We start from the raw sequence: 25,574 nt of genomic DNA on the forward strand, positions 1-25,574 counted from the left end.
TTCTTCTAATTTTATTTAGTATTAATCCCCAGAAAGTAATAATCTAAAAAGACTAAAATAAATAAAAACAAAGAATTTTCTGTAAATTATTTAAATATTGAATACCTTTTGTAATTAAATATTAATTTCTAATAAAAAATTAATTTTAAGAGATAGGGAGATAAATATTTAAAAGTTTAAGATGAATTTGTTCTTTTTAAAAAACTTGTATTTTTTGGTATATACTCTACTTAGCTTAGTTTTAAATGTTTAATCTGAGGAATATCATTAGAATTTTACAATTTCTCATTAAATAATTGATTATGGTTTTGATTTTTATGGCAGATAGAGCTTGAATAGAAGTACTGTAGAGTTTCCAGAAAAATAGAGCATACATTTATATTGCTTTTAATCTACTGAAAAGTTATCAATAATTTTAGAGTATCTCAAAGAGATTTTTACATACGAATAAATCAATAAATTTCTTAAAACAATTGGAGAGGTAGAGCTAATAGACTTTAAGGGTATAAATTCTTTTTTGAAATATTATTAACCATTAACTGAAACAAATATATTTAGTTCAAGAAATCTTTTTGTGTCAAATTGATGATTCGATTTTGATTATTTGTTCATTAGAAAAGTAAAATAAAAAAATTAATCTGAATTACCATAAATTTTTTCAAATAAAAGTTAAGTAAGGAAAATCAATATAAAGTTAAGTAAGGAAAACTATAGCTTTTTTTAAGTAAAAATATTTCTTAAATTAATTAATTATTTATTTATTCTTTTTACTTTCGATCAATTAATAGAAATTGTACTAAAATTTTGCTTATTCAACATAAGGTTAATAAGCTAAAAATGAATTCGTAAGTAAAAGTAATTTTCTAATCTAATAAATTTTATTATTTTTTTATTTATTTCTTATTTTGATCACTAGGAATAGAATTTTTTGAAATAAATGAATTTTGGTAATGGCTAAAAAGTAAAACAGATAGCTTAAAATTATCTTAAAGCTTTTTTAATTTCGCTACAAACAATTTATCACTTTAATATATTTTTGAAAGGTATTGCAATAAACTTTAAAGTTATAAGTATATCATTTTAGAGCAAAATAAATATTTTTAAATTAAATTTTATTCTTTAATATAAGCTTATCATTTCTAGACTAATTAAAAGACACAAATTGTATTTTATTTTCTGGCTCTCTATCCATTCGATTAGTGGAGAATAAATAAAAAAATATTAACTTTTTAAGAAATCTTTAAATCCAAAATAAATTATTATCTAAATAATAATTTTAAAGCGATTTAAGAAATTTAATGCCTATCTGTGGAGCAAATAGCTGCTTAGATCCTTCATTCAACTTTTGTGCATAGATAGATGATATTGTTTCCTTTTATGCGGTAAAATTAAAAAAATAATAAATATTATATTATAATTAAAATACAAATAGGGTAAATAAACAAATGGTTATTGTGCTCAAAGAAGTTAAGATTACTCTGGTAAGTTTAAAAAAAAAAATTATCTAATTTGCATATTTTAATAAAGGTATTTAGGTGTGTGCTTCATAGCATTGTATTTAAAGTTATACTTACTCAAGAAGAGGATAATCTTATGTAGAATATTCTTGTATCAAATTAAAGTCATATAGTTATGTGGGTTATGACCGAAATCATTATTGCTTAGGTATAGGCTAAGCAAAAGCAATTAAGTATTCTAATTAAATTAGCTTAAAATACTATTTAAGTTTTTTTTAAAATAAGGTGCTTAAAAGATTAATTTTGTTTGGACCAACAATCTAATTCTTGTATGTAACTTTCCTCTAACTTGCTAGATAGAAGATTTGCAAGATAAATAAATACTGATTTCTGTATATCTTAGTAAGTTGCTATTCAAATAGGAGATAGGATAGAAGAATGTGTTAGAGGTTATTGTGTTTATACAGATCCAGCTACTAATATTTAAACTTGCAAAGAGGTAGGTATCAAGTATTAATACTGCGCTGATCTGTATGGTAAAATATTCTCCTTTCTATTCATAAAATTAATTAGTTTTTTTGAGAACATTTAATTAATCAAAAAAACTAATAGTTGAATATTTATTAATAATAAAGTAAATTATTAAATTTTTTTGTAATATAATTTTTGAAAAAATTGTTATTACAAGATATATTTAAATTCTAAAATGATATTTATTCAAATAAATAAATAATTTTTAATTAATTTCTAATTTAAAAATGTAAAGTAATCTATCGAATTTTATTTTAGGTAAATGCGCTTTCATATAAACAAATTTGTGCTCATATTGTCCAGATGGATATTGCTAATTTAGTGATAACTAAGGCTATTGTTTTTACGGAAAAGAAATATTTTAAAAGTTAGGCGAAAAAAATTGTGCTACTAAAGTAAACAACAATGGATTATGTTAAATATTAAACATAAATTCATAGAAATATTTTAAGTACGATGTTTGCACAGATATAAATGGTTTTTGTTAAAACATTTATGATAGGACTAAACTTTGTTAATAATGTCCTAAATTCTATAGAAATCCTGGAAATCAGACTTGCTATTCTATTGAATAAACTCAACAATTTTTGTAACTTAAATTAGTATTTAATATGAATTTAGATTATGTGTAAGATGATTGCTATGATTAGAATAATTGCTTATCAAATTAATCTTTGAAATGTCCTTATGGGTAATTTTTTTTGAAAATATTCATTCGATTAAAAGGATAAAATTTTTTTATTTAAAATTAGATGCTTTTCATGCAACTCTTAATTTAACTGCACATAATGTTAGAAAGGTTTTTTTATGTATAAAAACACATTAAATAACTACAATTAGTGTGTTTTGTGCCCTTAAATCTATTCTTATTCAGAAAAATGTATTGATTGCTCCTCAGAGTTAGATTTATGGTAATTTTTAGAAAATAATTTAGATAATAAATAAATTTTATTTAAAAAGGAATTAGAATTAGTAATTTAAAACATGTAGAAACTTCGAAAAATATTTTAAACTCCGTTTATAATAAAATAATAATTAAGCCCAGAGCTATATTGTAAATTAGAATGGAAATAACATCTTAGTCAGTAATTTTTCGAATTGTAAATAATTACATTTATATAATATAAATCCTTATTAATTATCACTCATATTATCCCTATATTTTAGATTTAAAAATAAGTCTAAATTGAAATGAAATCTGGGTGATTTTTAAAAATAAGATATTAATATGTGAAGGTTTATAGTATTTATTTATATTAATTTACTTTTTCAAAAGGCACTAAAAATTGTACTTCATGCTAAATGTAAGGTATCAATAATGCCATATGCTTATCTTGTCAATAAGGATTTGTTTTGGAATCTTCAAATTGTGTTCCTTGTCCAAATAATTGTACCAAATGTGAGTTTGCAATTTTTGTATCTGGAAAAAAGGCTTTATTAAAAAATTCACTTTCTTAGAAGCAGCTTTCAAGTGGATAATATGCAAATGTTGTTTGGACTTTAATATGCCTTGAGTGTCCTTATAAGTAATTAGTCAGATATGATTTGATGGGTTGTGAAGTTTGTGGGAAAAATTGTTATGCTTGCGTTTACTGTAATATTTTTTGAAATAGGAATAAAATATATAATTTAAATTATCTTTAAAAAAGAAAATATTTACGGAATAATAAACGATCAATAGAATAATTTAGTCTAAATGACTTAATAAGATATTATTAACTTAGGTTATAAAAAAGTATGTAAGTCTTGCTAAACAATTGTAGATGCAACAGGTAATTAAAATTAAATTCTAACCTTCAAAAAAAATTAATTTAAATTAATAATAAAAGGTTAAAATTGTGCAGAATTTTACTATATCCCTAACTGTTATTCATATAATTTTCTAATAAATGACTCAATTTAATTAAACATCTATCCCTTATACTATTTATAAAGCTAGGTTACTAAATATAAATAAATTTGCACTTAATGCGAGAATGGCTATTTATTGACAACAGATAAATAAAATTGCATTTTATCAAATAACTAAATAAATGACTGTAATTCAAATGTATTTGACTAAGATTCTAATACTTGTCTCAATTAAATATGCAGAAATGTGGTATTATTTTAATTAATTTTTTTTTATATTATTTTAATTTTTTTTTAATTGTATTATTATTAATTAAGATTTATAATTGTTCTAAATGTTATTCTTATAAAACAACTTGGAACTCAAATATTATACAAATATATTAATGCACATATTGTTAATGGGGATATATTCCAACTTTAAAAGGATGCCTTCCATGCCCAGAAGGATGCTCTAATTGTTAAGAAGGTATAAAAATTATTTTAAAATAATTAATTGATAATTGATAATTTCTTAATTTAGGATCTAAGTTTTACAGATATGCTGAAGATTTAGCTTAAATGAAATATAAGTTTAGTTATTAAGATCGTTTAGATTATAGATTTGGAGCTTAACAGTAAATTTTATGTACAAGCTGTTAAAGTGGGTATTTTTTGGATGCCAATACTTAATAATGTGTAAAGCTTATATGTGGTAAGTATTGCTAGAGTTGTTATTTTGATTAGTAAAATAATAAAATCTAATGTTCTTACTGCAATACTGATGCACTATCTAATTTAATAAAAGATTAGTAATATTGGATTGCAACACTGTACTTTAATTAAAATTAATTACCAGATATTAAATAATTAATTTAATTCACAGAAGATGAAACTGATTGCATTATTTGCCCAATATTGTAAATTAATTTAATATAGATTTTAAAATAATTTTATGGCCATTCAAATTTACATAATTATTGAAATATTACAAATTTTTTATAAATAAGAAGCCTTTTATTTACAATCATAAAAATAAATATTTTTATTTTTAAACACCACAAAATACATAAAAAATGTTTTAAAGTTTGGTACTCCAAATTAATTAAAAATATTCATGAATTCTAGAATTTATTGGTTTTAATTTAAAAAATTTATTAACTTATGGATTTTAAAATAACAAAAAACTTTTTTACAGTAAAATTTAAAATATTTATTTTTAAATATATAATTGTTATAAATAGATGCAGCACTTGTTTTAATATGGGTGATATTTCTAAAAACCCATATTTCTTTTACTAAAGTTAATGCATGTCTTGTAAGGACAATTTAAATGGATTCTCTTCAAATTTAAATGACTATTAAATAGCATATGATAAATCAAGAAGAAAATGCTATTTATGTAATAATAAAAACTAAGGATGTCATTATCAAAAATAAAAAGTGATATACGCTTAGTGCTCTAATATAGGTAAACCTTTAGGAGATGGATCTTTGCAAAATCCTATAAATTTTAATAGGCTTTAAGATATAAATATTGATAAAATTATTCTAAATGAATTACCTTATGATCAATTGATTGTTTATTATAATGAATTATAAGTAAGAGAAATAAATGTTAAAATTATCTTTTTAAATGATTTTTGTGAACAATAAAATAGCTTTTAGCTTACTTCTGAGCTAGGAAATTAAATATTTTCATTAGAAAGCCTTACATTAAATATTACTTCTTAAAATTTTAATATTTAGCAATAATTCAAATTAAGTCAAAAATAAATATTAAATATTTCTGGTTTTAATACTATATTTGTTAGTGGAATAGACTTTATTTAGCAAATGCCATTTTCAAATTTTGGCATAAATATTTAGTCATAAAATTTACTTTAGATTAGCTTTGATTTCGTTAGTTTTAAGTAGATTTCTGTTTAAAAAGATGCAACTTATTTTTACCTTTAATTTGCATAGATTTAAAATACAACAATATCTATTCAAAATAGTAACTTTTAAAATATAGTATTAGTGAATTCAACACCTTTAATTACATTAGACTAGTTCATATCTTAATAATAAAACATAACTTTAACACTTTTTAATTGCACATTTGACAATGTAAAATTTTTATTTTAAAATTCATATTAAAATATTTTATTTATTTAATTTAGGTTTATATGTAAGACTCTATGCTTATTAGATTTAATATGTAATACATATAATTTTAATTACAACTTGTGAATATAATTAATTCAAATATTTTGAGCAGCTAATTGTTAGTATTTAATAGTCCCTCATAAACAAATAATATAAAAAATATATAAATTTAACAATTAGCTGTATCTAAAACTAATTTTATAGAATAGTCATAAATTCTTTTTGATTATAGCATAAATTATTTGATCCTATAATAAATAATAATTTAAAACTGCTCGTTTTCAATAGACTAGATTTAAAATTATTTAATAGTAACTAATATAATATAAACCAATTAAATAATAATGTCTTATAATCAAATGAACAATTACGGATTATTTAATTTAGTAAAAAATAAAAATAGTCAAGTACAAAACTAAGCTTACTTAAATAACATAGAATTTTCAAATAATTAAGTTTCTGGTTATTAGTCGTTTTTATTTAAAAATGATGGAATTAATGTGAATAGCATAACTTTTTCAAAAATAACTGTATAGAATAACTAAATATTAAATCTAAGTAATAATTTAATTTAAATTAAATCTGCTATTTTTGTAATTTTATCACATATAAATTTGAGGGATAATCTAAACTTATAATTTATGTATATTACTAATACTTATAATATTAATATTGATACTTTAGAATACACCTAAACCGATGAGTAATATATATCCTAAGGTATCATATCAATAAAATATGCTTACAATTAAATATCAATAAAAAATGTAAATGTTAAGAATATAAATGCTGCACAGATTCCTATAAATATCAAACTATTATTTTCTGTGAACTAAGTTTCAAATACGATAATACAAATCTAAAACTTTATCTTAAAAAATATTACATTAGTTTCTTCCAATCAAGCTACTTCAATGTCATTTTTACATATATCGTCAGATTTAAGCTCAGAAATCACTATAAAAGATGTTTAATATCAATTAGCTAATCTTTAGAGTACAATTAGTTTTGTAAATATTATTTTTTAATTTAATTTAATATACCTAATTTATATTTTTTAAAACAAAATAAAAGGCTAGCTTATAGCAAATATCTGTCTTTTTAAATGTAAAGGCTTTAATAAGTTCAGTTTAAATAGAAAATGCTGTTTTTTCTGATATAAGTCCTTTTCTCATAGCACCTTTATTTAACATATATTCATAAACAACCATATTTAAACTAATTTCTGTTAATTTCAACAAATTTGATTTGCAAAATATTAAATAAAATAATTCTTACAAGTTTGGAGGTGCAGCTTATATATAAAGTGTTACTACATAAATAATTAGTTCTAACATAACAAATTGCTAAGCAATTTAAGGTGCTGGAATTTATTTAGTAATTGTAGATTTTGGTAATGTCTAAATTAAATAAAGTAATTTTATAAATAACATTTCATATTTAGACAATAACTTTGAGTTATATGGAGGAGCTATTTACTTCGACGGTAAATAGTCATACGGATTTGATATTTCCATTCAATAAACTAATTTCAATAATAACTTTGCTACTTTTCGAGGAGGTGCTGTCTATTTAATAACACCTTTTTAATATAGTTGCTCGCTAAGTATATTAAATAGTAAATTTATCAACAATTTGAGCTTATAAGGTAGTTAAATTTTTGTCTAAGGAAATTTATAAGATAATACTAAATTAGAAATTAATAATATTTAGTTATTAAATTACATTTCATAGCTTTTCTAGCAAATGACCTTCTTAAAAGCTCTTATTTTGAAAAACAAATAGTATTAATACTATGTATCATCGAATATTTAAGTTAGTAATATTTAATGCTTTTAATTAGAATAATCAAATTTAAGCATCATAAATGATCGATCAAATCTAATAAATATAGAATAGTTTATATTTTAGAATATTCTTTAAGTAGATGGTTTAAAAAAATTTGATTGTTTCTTAACCATATTTAAAAATAGTATTTATAAAATATCTTTGATTTCTTTAAATAATATAAATCAAACTTAATTCTAATATGTGACTATTTAAAACAATACAAATTATTATGATTACTTAATTACAAAATAAAATAAAACTTTTCAAAATACAAACTTACTTTAAATATTTTCTAATTCAGTTTCAGTAAGCCATTCTAACTTCACTAATAACACTTGCTCAGTTTGTTAAAATGGCAATATTCTAATTAATTCAGTAAAAATTCATTTAAGCTTGAACTATTTTAAGAAAAATATTGCACTAAATGGAGGAGCTCTTTACATTTCAAATTAAATAGGAGTCTTTTAAAATACATTGAATGGCAATAATTCGAGAATCCTTTAATAAATAAATTCAAATAAAACAAATTCTTTTACATTTGATTCATACACTATTATTAGTAAGTGTTCATTTGAAGAAAATTAATCAGTTTTAAGCGGAGGAGCTATTTATCTATAAAACTTTCCAGTAATGATTCAAACATCCAAATTTATTTAAAATAATGCACAATTAAATGGAGGAGCTGTCTTTAGTCAAGATTAGTAAAACTCTTATTTAGAATCAATTAATTGTTTATACTAGTAAAATACAGCTTTAAACGGAGGAGCTGTTTATTCAGTAGAAGGTAATTCTTTACAAAGCTAAAAAACAAATACATTTATTTAGAATAGAGCTTCTATTTAGAATAATGATATATTTGTTAGTCCTACTTCAATGATAATTACGATAAATAAAGTATTGCATGATAATAAAAAACCTAAAGTGTAAATATCAGATCATAATAGTGGCTATCTGGAGGTAATTTTATTAGTTCTTTATATTGTTAAACGTTAAACTTTATTAATAAAAAAAGGAAGAAATTTTGATATCACTAGCAAATAACGAAGGAGATGTATATAAAAATATTGATTAGCCTGAAGTATTGCAAATCTAAAAAATAAGTGGCTAAGGGTATATATCATCAAATACTTTAAGTCAAATAAACGGTGTATATAATTTAACAAGGCAAGTTAATATATTTGGAAATTTCGGATAAAGTTTAACTCTTAAAATCTATAGCGATAGTATAAAAGTACCTAATTTTGATACATTTACAGGAGAAGTAACATATACTAGAGGATTTTCAGTAACTCTGCAAATAAATATGATTTAAAAGTGCCCTATTGGATATGTTTCAAAAAAGAATAATCTAAACTACGATGTTTGTATTATGTGTACGGGGTCCTATTCTTTTGATCCAGATTCTTAGGTTTGTACTCCTTGTCCTGTTTAGAAAGCTATATGCTATGGAAGTTTTATTTAACTTCCTCAGGGGTATTGGAGAGCTAGTTCAAATTCTAGTATAATTTATGAGTGTGAAACAGATTTTATCAAATGCGTAGGAGATAATTCTATATTATTTAAACAAGTATCATAATATAAGTTAAAAGACTCATATGAAATCTACTATTGTAATAGAGGTAATCTAAATATTTTTCATAATAAAAATTATTCAAGGTTTTTCAAAATTTTTTATTTCAAATAAATTGTTTTGCATTTATTCTGAGAAACTTAAAATATTTATTTTTTTTTTTAAGGATATGTTGGAGCTCTTTGTGGGGATTGCGATATCAACCAGGTCTTTTGGGATTCTAAATTTTATAAAACTAGTTATAATAGCTGCAATTAGTATTTCTATTTTAATTTTTTCAATCATAATTCAAAAGTTTAGTTAATATCATTATATTTCTAAATAGACAAATTAATTTAATTTATTTTATCTTAAATAATTTTTATTAATATTTTAAATAAGGTGTAGAAATAATTTAGCTATAAGCTTATTAATTATAATTTGCTTAGCTTTAGTGTATTTAATACTTTTATTCTACTATTCATATAAAATCTTATAAGATGCCTAATAGGTTTTTATTGTTAAAATATTAAAAATATTTTCTTAGAAATTTATACTAAGCGGATAATAAAGTCAAGTCAATTAAATTAAATTAATCCTGAATAATCTTTAAATATTTACAAATATTGTAAATTTAAATATTCAAGATGATGCTACTATGTATTTTGTTAATTTTTTCAAATTTCCATTTATCCTACCTGTTGATGAACTATCATGCTATCTTGATAAAAATATTGGCTTTTTGACAATGCCGTTTTTAAAGCTATCTTACTATTTCATTTATTGCACCTTTATGATATTTGCATGCTTTGTTATTTAAATGCTTCTTTAAGTTAAATCGAAAAACAAACAAAGACTACTACCTTGGTTAAATAGTGCTTTTATTTTACTGCTTTTCAATATCCCATTATTTTTGAAAATAGGATTGGGTGTGGTAAATTTGAATTATTTTAGATTTAATTTAAACTTCATTTAATACTTAAGAATAACTTAAAACAAAATAAAATAAATTCTATTAAATTTTTTTGTTTTTTATAATGAATTAATTTTAGATGACCTGCTCAAATTATGATGGTAAAATGTATGTAAGTGACTTTTTAAATATATCTTGCGATCAAAATTTTGGAATAGTTTCTTTAAGCTTTGCTTTACCTATGCTTCTTGTTATTTTTTCTTTATTTATCATAATATTTTTATTCCTAAGAACTAACCTATATAGCTTGTAAAAATATAAATATTATAAACATTTTGGATTCTTCTACAGATAATACACCGAGGATTGCTTTTATTGGGATCTAGTAATTTTAGTATAAAAATGCTCAATAATTGCAATAACTTAGTTAGCCAAAAATAATTAAAATATAAAGCAAATAATATTATGCATCATTTTAACTATCTACACTATTATTACAAAAAAAAGTAAAACTTACAATGTAAATTCATTTTATTTATTAATTTATTTTTTTATTAAAAAGATAAGCCATTTTGTGACTAAAGAATAAATATGTTAGATTTCTTCATATCTTACCTGCTGATTTTTGTACCTTGTTTAAATTTGATTATTTACAATTCAGATAGTGAGGTTACTGCTAATTCTTTTTCATATGCCTTAATTTTTCTTTACGTTCTAATTGCTCTGCTTAACATAACTACTTATTTATATTACTTTTTAAAGAATAAGAATAGTGCTATTAGGAAGATTCTTATATAAATATATAAAATGTTAAATAAACTAAGTTTTATAAAGAAAAAGTTTTAGATCTACGATGAAAGATCGCGTAATAATTGGATTCTCCTTAAATTTATCATAAAAAATTATATCTAAAACTAAGATAAAAAAATCTACATAGAAATCAATTATTAAAAGATAAAAAATTTAAATGAAATTTTTAAAAGATAAACTAAGAGAGCAACATAAATTACAAGTTTAATTCAATGAATAGTAAAAAATTATAGTATTAAACATATTTTATAATTAAATTATTTTATTTAAAATAATATTTTATATTTTTTTATGTATTTATTTAAAATAAAAGATCAAATAGATTTCCATATATATAGAAAAAAGTGCCTTCTGTCTCAGAAAAAAAATAAAAAAAATATTTTATTTTTCCAACAAGTCATATTTTTTAAAAATAAAAATTTTGTAAATTTTAAAACGATTTTAGTTATAAATATTTGCCTTTTAATTTCTTGTTTTATTCGATAAATATTTTTGTTAAAAATGAAAAATTCACAAAAACAATAAATTCACTTACCAAATAAATTATTATAATAAAAAAATAAAATGTAATTAATTATATTTAAAAAGAAAAAATTTTTCAAGATAAAATTTTCGTTTTGATAGCATTGCATTATATGTTCAACTGAAATGAAATTTAGCGATTATTTAAATAAGATTTATTTTTTGTTGAATTTTAATAGGATTGGGTATTAATATTTGATGATTTTTTTGTATTAATTTACTTTTAAGGCTCTTAAAACTGTAAGTTATGCTAATTCTAAGGAATCAATAATTCCATATGCTTATCTTGTCAATAAGGATTTGTTTTGGAATCTTCAAATTGTGTTCATTTTCCAAATAATTGTATCAAATGTGAGTTTACAAAAATTTGTTTCTGGAGAAAGGTTTTACTCAAAAGGTCACTTTCTTAGAAGCAGCTTTCTAGTTGATAATATGCAAATGTTGTTTGGATTTTAATATGTATTTAGTTTCCTTATAAGTAATTAGTCAAATATGATTTGATGGGCTGTGAAGATTGTGGATAAAATTGTTATGAATTCGTTTACTGTAACATTTAATGAAATATTTAAAATAAGAAAACATTTACTGAATAGTAAACGATCAATAGAATAATTTAGTGTAAATGATTTAATAATATATTATTAACTAAGGTTATAAAAAAGTATGCAAGTCTTGTTATAGGGAAATGTAGATAGAACAGGTAACTAAAATTAAATTATAATCTTGAAAAAAATTTGAATTTAAAATAATAATAAAAGGTTAAAATTGTACAGAAATTTAGACTATCGCTAACTGTGTATCATAGATTTTTCTAATAAATGACTCAATTTAATTAGACATCTATCTCATATATTATTTGTAAAGTTAGGTAGCTAAATTAAAATAAATTTGTACTTCATGCAAAACACTATCTAATTTTATAAAAGATTATTAATATTAGATTGCAAGTCTACTTTGATTATAATTAATTCCATATATTAACTAACTAATTAAACTGACTGTATAATTTGTCTAATATTGTAAATTAATTTAATATAGATTTTAAAATAATTAGTTGAAAATTAAAATTTACATAATAATTGATAATATTTACAAATTTTTTATAAATAAGAAGCATTTTATTTATAATTATATTAACAAATATTTTTTTTAAACCCCAAAATACATTTAAAATGTTTTTGTAAAATAACAGAATTTTTTAACAAAAATAGGGGGTAAAAAATTAAGTTGAGTTAGCTCTCTGACTATTTATAAACGTTTATTAATATCATTTTTTAATTTAAAAAGAAAAAAACAAATATTTTGATAATAAAACACATCAATCTAAGTCATGAATTTCAATAAAATTATTATAAAATATTACTTACGAACTGGTTATTATCAATAAACTGATAGAACTCACAATCAAAAAATGGTTAATTAGACTATTTTTAAATAGCATGCTATTTTATTTATAAGAAAACTAAAAAAATTTAAAAAAATGATAAATTCATGCAAGAAAACTTAATTTTTAAACATTTAAATATTAAATTACTACTAATTTCATAATATTTTATATATAGAAACAAATGATTTCAAAATATTTTATCTAAAATATTTAAAATTATACTAAAAAATGTTAAAATATATGAATGTTTGTTTCTTCTTAAAAAATTCTAAATTTGACTAAATAAGTAATATATTTATCTTTATTAATATGATATGAATTTTCAAAAGAACTGTGCTTTACATGGGCTAATATATAAAAATGAATGTCAAATAAAAAATGATTGAGAGAAAGAATTGATAAATATACTTTTTATATATTGATAAAATTTGATAAAAATAGCTTTTACATATTTTAATAGGTAATTTTTGTTATTATTTTTAATAGCTTCGTAATTATTTCCCCAATCTAAGAAACATTTGTGTTACTTTTTATTAAAAAAAAAAATCAGTTTAAACGACTGTAACTTAATTTATTTAGATATGAAAAATCAATTTTTCTTTTTTTAATTAAATTTACTTTTACAAATAAAGTAATACCTTAATATCTTTTTTACATTTAAGGTAGAGGTTAAATAGTATTTTTTATCAAATTTTCTATTAGAAAGTTCAAAATTAATATTTAAAAAATATTAGCTTACATCTATTCTTGTTTTAAATAAAACTCAAAAAAATAATAATAAAGCAAAATTTAAAATAAATTTAGTTAATTTAGAATACGATAACTTAGTAGATTTTAATTAATATTTTTTTGAAAAAATAATTTCCTGAGTTTTATTTAATCTTTTCTTTTTTTATGAAAATAATCAAATTATTACTATGCCTAAAATAGTAGTAGTAATAAAATTATAAAATAGAATTTTTTATTATTTATTTTTTATTTTAAGTAAAATTTTTAAAAGTATTATCTAATGATTAAAGTCATAGTTATTGTATAGATAATTTTTGGATTATTCGACTAGTAACCTGAATTGCGATACAAAAAGCAGCTTACTATTCTTATATTTATTTTTACTACTAATCCTCAGGAAGAAATAAATTAATAAGAGAATAATATAAAAAAACAAGAATTCTCTGTATATTTTTAAATATTGAATTTCATTTGTGATTATAATTCATTTATAATCAAAAATTAATTTTAAGAGATAGATTGAAAATATTAAAAACTAGAAGAATGAATTTGTATTTTTTTAAAAACTTGTATTTTTTGGTATATACTCTACTTAGCTTGGTTTTAAATGTTTAATCTAAGGAATATCATTAGAATTTTACTATTTCTGATTAAATAATTGAGTATGGCTATGATTCTTATGGCACATAGAGCTTGAATAGAAGTATTGAAGAGTTTCCAGATAATTTGAGCATACATTTATATTGTTTTTAATCTACTGAAAAGTTATCAATAATTTTAGAGTAATTCAAAGAGATTTTTACATAGGAATAAATCAATAAATTTCTTATAATAATTGGAGAGGTAGAGCTAATAGACTTTAAGGGTATAAATTTTTTTTGAAATTTATTAATCATTAACTGAAACAAACATATTTATTTCAAGAAATCTATTTATGTCAAATTGACGATTCAATTTTGATTATTTGTTCATCAGGAAAGTAAAATAAATATAAAAATTAATCCAAATTATTATAAATATATTTTTTTTCAAATAAAAGTAAAGTTAGGAAAATCAATCTAAAGTTAAGTAAGGAAAGAAGCAATAGCTATTTTTAAGTAAATATATTTCCTAAATTAATTAATTATTTATTTATTCTTATTACTCTTATCAATTAATAGAATTTGTACTAAACATTTGCTTACTCAACATTAGGTTAATAAGCTAAAAATGAATTCATAAGTTAAAGTAATTTTCTTATCAAATAAATTTTTTTATTTATTGCATATTTTTATAACTAGGTATAGATTTTGTTTAAGTAAATGAATTTTGGTAATGGTTAAAAAGTAATACAGATAGCTTAACATTATCTCAAAGCTTCTTAATATTCAATACAAACAATTTATCACTTTAATATATTTTTGAAAGGAATTGCAATAGACTTTAAAGTTATAAGTATATCATTTTAGAGCAAAATAAATATATTTAAATTAAATTTTATTTTTTAATAATAAGCTAAATATTTCTTGACTAATTAAAAGACAAAAATTGTATATTATTTTCTGGCTCTCAATCTATTCAATTCTTTGAGAATAAATAAAAAAATATAAGCTTTTTAAGAAATCTTTAAATCCAAAATAAATTATTATCTAAATAATAATTTTAAAGCAATTTAAGAAATTTAATGCCTATCTGTGGAGCAGATAGCTGCTTAGATCCTTCATTCAACTTTTGTGCATAGATAGATGATATTGTTTCCTTTTATGCAGTAAAATTTAAAAAAATTATATTGATGTTATAATTAAAATACAAACAGGGTAAATAAACAAATGGTTATTGTGCTCAAAGAAATTAAGAATACACTAGTAAGTTTAAAAATAAAAAATTATCTAATTTGCATATTTTAATAAAGGTATTTAGATGTGTGCTTCATAACACTGTATTAAAAGTTATACTTACTCGTACTAGAGCAATGGATAATAACATTCTTATGTAACATATTCTTGCATCAAATTAATGTCATATAGTTATGTGGGTTATGACCATAATTATTATTGCTTAAGTTATGGCTAAGCAAATGCAATTAAGTATTTTAATAAAATTTGTTAAAATACTATTTTACTTTTTTTAAAAATAGATGCCTAAAAGATTAATTTTGTTTGGACCAAAAATCTAATTCTTGTATGTATCTTTCCTCTAACATACTAGATAGCAGATTTGCAAGATAAGTAAATACTGATTTCTGTTTATCATAGTAAGTTGCTACTCTAATTGGAGACCAGATAGAAGAATGTGTTAGGGGTTATTGTGTTTATACAGATCCAATCACTAATTTTTAAACTTGCAAAGAAGTAGGTATCAAGTATTAATACTGTGCTGATCAAGAAGGTAAAAAATTTTCCTTTCTATTCATAAAATATATTAGTTTTTTTGAGTATGTTTAATTATTCAAAAAAAAAAACTAATTTTTGAAGATTTATTAATAACAAAGTAAATTATTAAAATTTTTTTGAAATTTAGCTTTCGAAAAAATTGTTTTTTACAAGAAATTTTTAAATTATTAAATTATATTTATTCAAACAATTTATAGTTTTTAATTAATTTCTAATTAGTATATGTAAAATAATCTTTCTAATTCTATTTTAGGAAAATGCACTTTCATATATACAAATTTATGCTCATATTGTCCAGATGGATATTGCTAATTTAGTGATAACTAAGGCTATTGTTTATACGGAAAAGAACTAATTTAAAAGTTAGGCGAAAAAAATTGTGCTATTAAAGTAAACAACAATGGATTATGTTAAATATTAAACATAAATTCATAGAAATATTTTAAGTACGATGTTTGCACTGATATAAATGGTTTTTGTTAAAACATTTATGATAGGACTAAACTTTGCTAATAATGCCCTAACATCTATAGAAATCCTGGAAATCAGACTTGTTATTCTATTGAATAAACTCAACAATTTTTGTAACTTAAATTAGTATTTAATATGAATTTAGATTACATGTAAGATGATTGCTATGATTAGAATAATTGCTTATCAAATTAATCTTTGAAATGTCCTTATGGGTAATTTTTTTGAAAATATTCATTCGATTAAAAGGATAAATTTTTTTTATTTAAAATTAGATGCTTTTCATGCAACTCTTAATTTAACTGCACATAATGTTAGAAAGGTTTTTTTATGTATAAAAACACATTAAATAACTACAATTAGTGTGTTTTGTGTCCTTAAATAAACTATTATTATTAAAAATGTATTGATTGCTCCTCAGAGTTAGATTTATGGTAATTTTTAGCAAAAAATTTAGATAATAAATAAATTTTATTTAAAAAGGAATTAGAATTAGTAATTTAAAACATGTAGGAACTTCGAAACGAATAATTATTAAAACCGTTTATAATAAATGAATAATTAAGCCTTGAGCTATATTGTAAATTATAATGGAAATAACATTTCAGTCTATAATTTTTGGAACTGTAAATAATTACATTTATATAATATAAATCCTTATTAATTATCACATACTCATATTATCCCCTTATTTTAGATTTAAAAATAACATATTTTATTTTGGTTGAATTTTAATAAAATTGGCTATTAATATGTGAAGGTTTATAGTATTTATTTATATTAATTTATTTTTTTAAAAGGTCCTACAAATTGTATTTCATGCTAAATGTAAGGTATCAATAATGCCATATGCTTATCTTGTCAATAAGGATTTGTTTTGGAATCTTCAAATTGTGTTCCTTGTCCAAATAATTGTACCAAATGTGAGTTTGCAATTTTTGTATCTGGAAAAAAAGCTTTATTAAAAAGTTCACTTTCTTAGAAGCAGCTTTCAAGTGGATAATATGCAAATGTTGTTTGGACTTTAATATGTCTTTAGTGTCCTAATATGTAATTAGTCAGATATGATTTACTGGGTTGTGAAGTTTGTGGATAAAATTGTTTTTAATGCGTTTACAGTAACATTTTTTGAAGTAGCAATAAAAAATATAATTAAAATCATATTTAAAAAGAAAATATTTACGGAATTATAAACGATCAATAGAATAATTTAGTGTAAATGACTTAATAAGATATTATTAACTTAGGTTATAAAAAAGTATGCTAGTCTTGTTATTAGGGTATTGTAGATGGATCAGGTAATTAAAATTAAAATCCTACCTTCAAAATAATTTAATTTAAAATAATAATAAAAGGTTAAAATTGTACATAATATTAGATTATACCTTACTGTTAGTCATAAACTTTTCTTATAAATGATTCAATTTAATTAAACATCTATCCTTTATACTATTTAGATAACTAGGTTACTAAATTTTAATTAATTTGTACTTTATGCGGTAATGGCTATTTATAGACAGCAGATAAATAAAATTGCAATTTATCAAATAATTAAATAAATTATTGTGGTTCCAATGTATTTGATTAAGATTCTAATGCTTGTCTCAATTAAGAATGCAGAAATATGGTATTATTTTAATTAAGTTTATTTTATTTTATTTTTTATATTGTATTATTAATTAAGATTTATAATTGTTATGCATGTTACTCTTATAAAACAACTTGGAACTCAAATATTATACAAATCTATTAATGCACATTTTGTTAATGGGGATATATTCCAACTTTAAAAGGATGCCTTCCATGCCCAGAAGGATGCGCTTATTGTTATGAAGGTATAAAAATTATTTTAAAATAATTATTTGGTAATTGATAATTTCTTGATTTAGGATCTAAGTTTTACAAATATACTGAAGATTTAGCTTAAATGAAATATAAGTTTAGTTATTAAGATCGTTTAGATTATAGATTTGGAGCTTAACAGTAAATTTTATGTACAAGCTGTTAAAGTGGGTATTTTTTGGATGCCAATACTTAATAATGTATAAAGCTTATATGTGGGAAGTATTGCAAGTATTGTTAATTTGATTATTAAAATAATAGACCTTATTGTTCTTCCTGCGATACTAATGCACTATCTAATTTAATAAAAGATTAGTAATATTGGATTGCAAGACTTTACTTTAATTAAAATTAATTACCAGATATCAATTAATTAATTAAAATCACAGGAGATGGGACTGATTGTATGATTTGCCCAATATTGTAAATTAATTTAAAAAACATTTTAGAATAATATTATGACTATTCAAATTTATAAAATAATTGATAATATTTACAGATTTTTTATAAAAAAGAAGCATGTTATTAACAATCATATAAACAAATATTTTTATTTTTAAACTCCAAAATATATTTAAAATGTTTTTAAATAATAAGCTTGATATATTTAGTTACTCCAAATAAAAAATAAATAAATATGAATTCTAGAATTTATTGGTTTTAATTTAAAAAATTTATTTACTTATGGATTTTAAAACAACATAATATTATATTAAAGTAAAATTTAAAATATTTATTATAAAATATATAATTGTTATAAATAGATGCAGCACTTGTTTTAATGTGGGTGATATTTCTAAAAACCCATATTTTCTTTACTAAAGTTAATGCATGTCTTGTAAGGACAATTTAAATGGATTCTCTTCAAATTTAAATGACTATTAAATAGCATATGATAAATCAAAAAGAAAATGCTATTTATGTAATAATAAAAACTAAGGATGTCATTATCAAAAATAAAAAGTGATATACGCTTAGTGCTCTAATATAGGTAAACCTTTAGGAGATGGATCTTTGCAAAATCCTATAAATTTTAATAGGCTTTAAGATATAAATATTGATAAAATTATTCTAAATGAATTACCTTATGATCAATTGATTGTTTATTATAATGAATTATAAGTAAGAGAAATAAAAGTTAAAATTATCTTTTTAAATGATTTTTGTGAACAATAAAATAGTTTTTAGCTTTCTTCTCAGCTAGGAAATTAAATATTTTCATTAGAAAGCCTTACATTAAATATTACTTCTTAAAATTTTAATATTTAGCAAAATTTCAAATTAAGTCAAAAATAAATATTGAATATTTCTGGTTTTAATACTGTATTTGTTAGTGGAATAGACTTTATTTAGCAAATACCATTTTCAAATTTCGGTATAAATATCTATTCATAAAATTTACTTTAGATTAGCTTTGATTTCGTTAGTTTTAAGTAAATTTCTGTTTAAAAAGATGCAAATTATTTTTACCTTTAATTTGCATAGATTTAAAATACAACAATATCTATTCAAAATAGTAACTTTTAAAATATAGTATTAGTGAATTCAACACCTTTAATTACATTAGACTAGTTCATATCTTAATAATAAAACATAACTTTAAAACTTTTTAATTGCACATTTGACAATGTAAAATTTTTATTTTAAAATTCATATTAAAAGATTTTATTTATTTAATTTAGGTTTATATGTAAGACTCTATGCTTATTAGATTTAATATGTAGTACATATAATTTTAATTACAAATTGTGAATATAATTAATTCAAATATTTTGAGCAGCTAATTGTTAGTATTTAATAGTCCCTCATAAACAAATAATATAAAAAATATATAAATTTAACAATTAGCTGTATCTAAAACTAATTTTACAGATTAGTCATAAATTCTTTTTGATTATAGCATAAATTATTTGATCCTACAATAAATAACAATTTAAAACTGCTAGTTTTCAATAGACTAGATTTAAAATTATTTAATAGTAACTAATATAATTTAAACCAATTAAATAATAGTGTCCTATAATCAAATGAACAATTACGGGTTATTTAATTTAGTAAAAAATAAAAATGGTCAGGTACAAAACTAAGCTTACTTAAATAACATAGAATTTTCAAATAATTAAGTTTCTGGTTATTAGTCGTTTTTATTTAAAAATGATGGAATTAATGTGAATAGCATAACTTTTTCAAAAATAACTGTATAGAATAACTAAATATTAAATCTAGGTAACAATTTAATTTAAATTAAATCTGCAATTTCTGTAATTTTATCACAGATAAATTTGAGGGATAATTTAAACTTATAATTTATGTATATTACTAATACTTATAATATTAATATTGATACTTTAGACTACGCCTAAACCGATGAGTAATATATATCCTAAGGTATCATATCAATAAAATATGCTTACAATTAAATATCAATAAAAAATGTAAATGTTAAGAATATAAATGCTGCACAGATTCCTATAAATATCAAACTATTATTTTCTGTGAACTAAGTTTCAAATACGATAATATAAATATAAAATTTTATCTTAAAAAATATTACATTAGTTTCTTCCAAGCAAACTACCTCTATGTCATTTTTACATATATCCTCAGACTTAAGCTCAGAAATCAGTATAAAAGATGTTTAATATCAATTAGCTAATCTTTAGAGTACAATTAGTTTTGTAAATATTATTTTTTAATTTAATTTAATATACCTAATTTATATTTTTTAAAACAAAATAAAAGGCTAGCTTATAGCAAATATCTGCTTTTTTAAATATAAAGGCTTTAATAAGTTCAGTTTAAATAGAAAATGCTGTTTTTTCTGATATAAGTCCTTTTCTCATAGCACCTTTATTTAACATTTTTTCATAAACAACCATATTTAAACTAATTTCTGTTAATTTCAACAAATTTGATTTGCAAAATATTAAATAAAATAATTCTTACAAGTTAGGAGGTGCAGCTTATATATAAAGCGTTACCACATAAATAATTAGTTCTAACATAACAAATTGCTAAGCAATTTAAGGTGCTGGTATTTATTTAGTAATTGTAGATTTTGGTAATGTCTAAATTAAATAAAGTAATTTTGTAAATAACATTTCCTATTTAGACAATAATTTTGAGTTACAAGGAGGAGCTATTTACTTCGACGGTAAATAATCATACGGATTCGATATTTCCATTTAATAAACTAATTTCACTAATAACTTTGCTTCTTTTCGAGGAGGTGCTGTCTATTTAATAACACCTTTTTAATATGGTTGCTCACTAAGTATACTAAATAGTAAATTTATCAACAATTTGAGCTTATAAGGTAGTTAAATTTTTGTCTAAGGAAATTTATAAGATAAGACTAAATTAGAAATTAATAATATTTAGTTATTAAATTACATTTCATAGCTATTCTAGCAAATGACCTTCTTAAAAGCTCTTATTTTGAAAAACAAATAGTATTAATACTATGTATCATCAAATATTTAAGTTAGTAATATTTAATACTTTTAATTAGAATAATCAAATTTAAGTATCATAAGTGATCCATCAAATCTAATAAATATAGAATAGCTTATATTTTAGAATATTCTTTAAGTAGATGGTTTAAAAAAATTTGATTGTTTCTTAACTACATTTGAAAATAGTATTTATAAAATATCTTTGATTTCTTTAAATAACATAAATCAAACTTAATTCTAATATGTGACAATTTAAAACAATACAAATTATTATGATTACTTGATTACAAAATAAAATAAAACTTTTCAAAATACAAACTTACTTTAAATATTTTCTAATTCAGTTTCAGTAAGCCATTCTAACTTCACTAATAACACTTGCTCAGTTTGTTAAAATGGCAATATTCTAATTAATTCAGTAAAAATTCATTTAAGCTTGAACTATTTTTAGAAAAATATTGCACTAAATGGAGGAGCTCTTTACATTTCAAATTAAATAGGAGTCTTTTAAAATACATTGAATGGCAATAATTCGAGAATCCTTTAATAAATAAATTCAAATAAAACAAATTCTTTTATATTTGATTCATACACTATTATTAGTAAGTGTTCATTTGAAGAAAATTAATCAGTTTTAAGCGGAGGAGCTATTTATCTCTAAAACTTTCCAGTAATAATTCAAACATCCAAATTTATTTAAAATAATGCTCAATTAAATGGAGGAGCTATCTTTAGTCAAGATGAGTAAAACTCTTATTTAGAATCAATTAATTGTTTATACTAGTAAAATACAGCTTTAAACGGAGGAGCTGTTTATTCAGTATAAGGTAATTCTTTACAAAGCTAAAAAACAAATACATTTATTTAGAATAAAGCTTCAGTTTTGAATAATGATATATTTGTTAGTCCTACTTAAATGATGATTACGATAAATAAAGTATTACATGATAATAAAAAACCTAAAATATAAATATCGGATCATATAAGTGGCTATATGGAGGTAATTTTGTTAGTTTTTTTATATTGTTAAACTTTATTAATAAAAAAAGGAAGAAATTTTGATATCACTAGCAAATAACGAAGGAGATGTATATTAAAATATTGATTAACCTGAAGTATTGCAGATTTAAAAAATAAGTGGCTAAGGTTATATATCGCCAAACACTTTAAGTCAAATAAACGGTATATATAATTTAACAAAGCAAGTTAATATATATGGAAATTTCGGATAAAATTTAACACTAAAAATCTATAGTGATAGTATAAAAGTACCTAATTTTGATAGACTTACAGGATAAGTAACATATACTAGAGGATTTTCAGTAACTCTGCAAATAAATATGATTTAAAAGTGCCCTGTTGGATATGTTTCAAAAAAGAATATTCTAAACTATGATGTTTGTATTATGTGTAAGGGGTCCTATTCTTTTGATCCAGATTCTTAAGTTTGCACTCCTTGTCCTGTTTAGAAAGCTATATGTTATGGAAGTTTTATTTAACTTCCTCAGGGGTATTGGAGATCTAGTTCAAATTCTAGTCTATATTATGAGTGCGAATCAGATTTTATAAAATGCATAGGAGATAATTCTACATTATTTAAACAAGTATCCTAATATAAGTTAAAAGACTCATATGAAGTCTACTATTGTAATAGAGGTAATCAAAATATTTTTCAATATAAAAATTATTCAAGGATTTTCAAAATTTTTTATTTCAAATAAATTATTTTGCATTTTTTCAGAGACACTTAAAACATTTATTTATTTTTATAAGGATATGTTGGAGCTCTTTGTGGGGATTGTGATATCAACCAGGCTTTTTGGGATTCTAAATTTTATAAATCTAGCTATAATAGCTGCAAATAGTATTTTTTTTTATCAAATTAATTTTTTCAATTATTCAAAAATTTAATTAAATGCCATTATCTTTCTAAATAAACAAATTATTATAATTTATTTTATCTTAAATAATTTTTATTAATATTTTTAATAAGGTGTAGAAATAATTTGGCTATAAGCGTATTAATTATATTTTGCTTAGCTTTAGTTCATTTATTGCTTTTATTCTACTATTCGTATAAAATCTTATAAGATGCCTAATAGGTTTTTATTGTTAAAATATTAAAAATATTTTCTTCAAAAATTGTATCAAGCGGATAATAAAGTCAAGTCAATTAAATTAAATTAATTTTGAATAACCTTCAAATATTAGCAAATATTGTAAATTTAAATATTCAAGATGATGCTACTATGTATTTTGTTAATTTTTTCAAATTTCCATTTATCCTACCTGTTGATGAACTATCATGCTATCTTGATAAAAATATTGGCTTTTTGACAATGCCGTTTTTAAAGCTATCTTACTATTTCATTTATTGCACCTTTATGATATTTGCATGCTTTGTTATTTAAATGCTTCTTTAAGTTAAATCAAAAAGCAAACAAAGGCTGCAACCTTGTTTAAATAGTGCTTTTATTTTACTGCTTTTCAATATCCCATTATTTTTGAAAATAGGATTGGGTGTGGTAAATTTAAATTATTTTTGATTTAATTTAAACTTTATTTAATACTTTAGAATAATTTAAAAAAATATATAATAAATTATATTAATTTTTTATATATTATAAATTAATTTTAGATGACCTGCTAAAAATATGATGGTAAAATGTATGTAAGTGATTATTTAAATATACCTTGTGATCAAAAGTTTCGAATTATTTCTTTAAGCTTTGCTTTACCTATGCTTCTTGCAATTTCTTCTTTATTTATCATAATATTTTTATTCCTAAGAATTAACTTATAAAGCTTGTAAAAATATAAATATTATAAACATTTTGGATTCTTCTACAGATAATACACCGAGGATTGCTTTTATTGGGATCTAGTAATTTTAGTATAAAAATGCTCAATAATTGCAATAACTTAGTTAGCCAAAAATAATTAAAATATAAAGCAAATAATATTATGCATCATTTTAACTATCTATACAATAATAACAAAAAAAAGTAAAATTTACAATATAAATTCATTTTATTTATTAATTTAATTTTTTAATTAAAAAGATAAGCCATTTTATGACTAAAGAATAAATATGTTAGATTTCTTCATATCTTACCTGCTGATTTTTGTACCTTGTTTTAATTTGATTATTTATAATTCAGATAGTGAGGTTACTGCTAATTCTTTTTCATATGCCTTAATTTTTCTTTACGTTCTAATTGCTTTGCTGAACGTAACTACTTATTTATATTACTTTTTAAAGAATAAGAATAGTGTTATTAGGAAGATTTTAATATAAATATATAAAATGTTAAATAAACTAAGCTTTATAAAGAAAAAGTTTTAGATCTACGATGAAAGATCGCGTAATAATTGGATTCTCCTTAAATTTATCATAACAAATTATATTTAAAACTAAGACTAAAAAATCTACATAGAAATCAATAATTAAAATATGAAAAATTTAAAAAAAATTTTTGAGAAATAAACTAAGAAAGAAACTGCAATTACTAATTTAATTAAATGAAATAGTAAAAAATTATCGTTTTAAGATATTTTATAATTTAGTTATTTTATTTAAAATAATATCTTATATTTTTTATGTACTTAGTTAAAATAATGTATCAGAAATATTCCAGTAATTAGGATTTTTCTTTTAAAATTTTTATTAGGATTCTTCAGTTTAATAATTTAAAAAATTGATATTTTTTCTCTTAATAAATAAAAAA

At 21.0% G+C, this 25,574-nt stretch overlaps 3 protein-coding genes across 3 annotated transcripts; all 3 read left to right on the forward strand. All coding sequences in view use genetic code 6, as the record gives it.

The window, feature by feature from the left end:
- Positions 1–1,298: 1,298 nt before the first annotated feature.
- On the forward strand, positions 1,299–11,284 carry TTHERM_01265060 (transmembrane protein, putative; the record flags this gene model as incomplete). Its single annotated transcript, XM_001029864.2, has 23 exons — positions 1,299–1,382; positions 1,433–1,481; positions 1,528–1,690; positions 1,743–1,993; positions 2,247–2,679; positions 2,741–2,899; positions 2,949–3,088; positions 3,265–3,582; positions 3,638–3,760; positions 3,818–4,089; positions 4,158–4,308; positions 4,363–4,738; positions 5,063–5,927; positions 5,981–6,018; positions 6,370–6,524; positions 6,858–6,976; positions 7,041–7,452; positions 8,098–8,753; positions 8,809–9,415; positions 9,533–9,623; positions 9,748–10,279; positions 10,398–10,764; positions 10,821–11,284. The coding sequence occupies 23 exons, from the start codon at positions 1,299–1,301 to the stop codon at positions 11,282–11,284; spliced, it is 6,825 nt and encodes a 2,274-aa protein (XP_001029864.2).
- Positions 11,285–15,369: 4,085 nt separating this feature from the next.
- On the forward strand, positions 15,370–24,039 carry TTHERM_000622658 (transmembrane protein, putative; the record flags this gene model as incomplete). The annotated part of the gene is made up of 20 exons (XM_012799309.1): positions 15,370–15,453; positions 15,502–15,550; positions 15,598–15,772; positions 15,823–16,073; positions 16,332–16,764; positions 16,825–16,983; positions 17,033–17,175; positions 17,350–17,667; positions 17,722–17,847; positions 17,905–18,176; positions 18,234–18,384; positions 18,439–18,814; positions 19,156–19,513; positions 20,668–20,779; positions 20,951–21,069; positions 21,134–22,846; positions 22,896–23,502; positions 23,620–23,710; positions 23,840–23,864; positions 23,938–24,039. 20 exons carry the CDS (start codon positions 15,370–15,372, stop codon positions 24,037–24,039), a joined length of 5,664 nt encoding a protein of 1,887 aa, XP_012654763.1.
- Positions 24,040–24,500: 461 nt separating this feature from the next.
- TTHERM_000622659 (glycosyltransferase family 2 protein) lies at positions 24,501–24,968 on the forward strand (the record flags this gene model as incomplete). The annotated part of the gene is made up of 2 exons (XM_012799310.1): positions 24,501–24,851; positions 24,909–24,968. The coding sequence occupies 2 exons, from the start codon at positions 24,501–24,503 to the stop codon at positions 24,966–24,968; spliced, it is 411 nt and encodes a 136-aa protein (XP_012654764.1).
- Positions 24,969–25,574: the final 606 nt, after the last annotated feature.

The sequence above is a fragment of the Tetrahymena thermophila genome, assembly GCF_000189635.1.
Source record: "Tetrahymena thermophila SB210 genomic scaffold scf_8254479, whole genome shotgun sequence".
Taxonomy (NCBI): Eukaryota; Ciliophora; class Oligohymenophorea; order Hymenostomatida; family Tetrahymenidae; genus Tetrahymena; species Tetrahymena thermophila.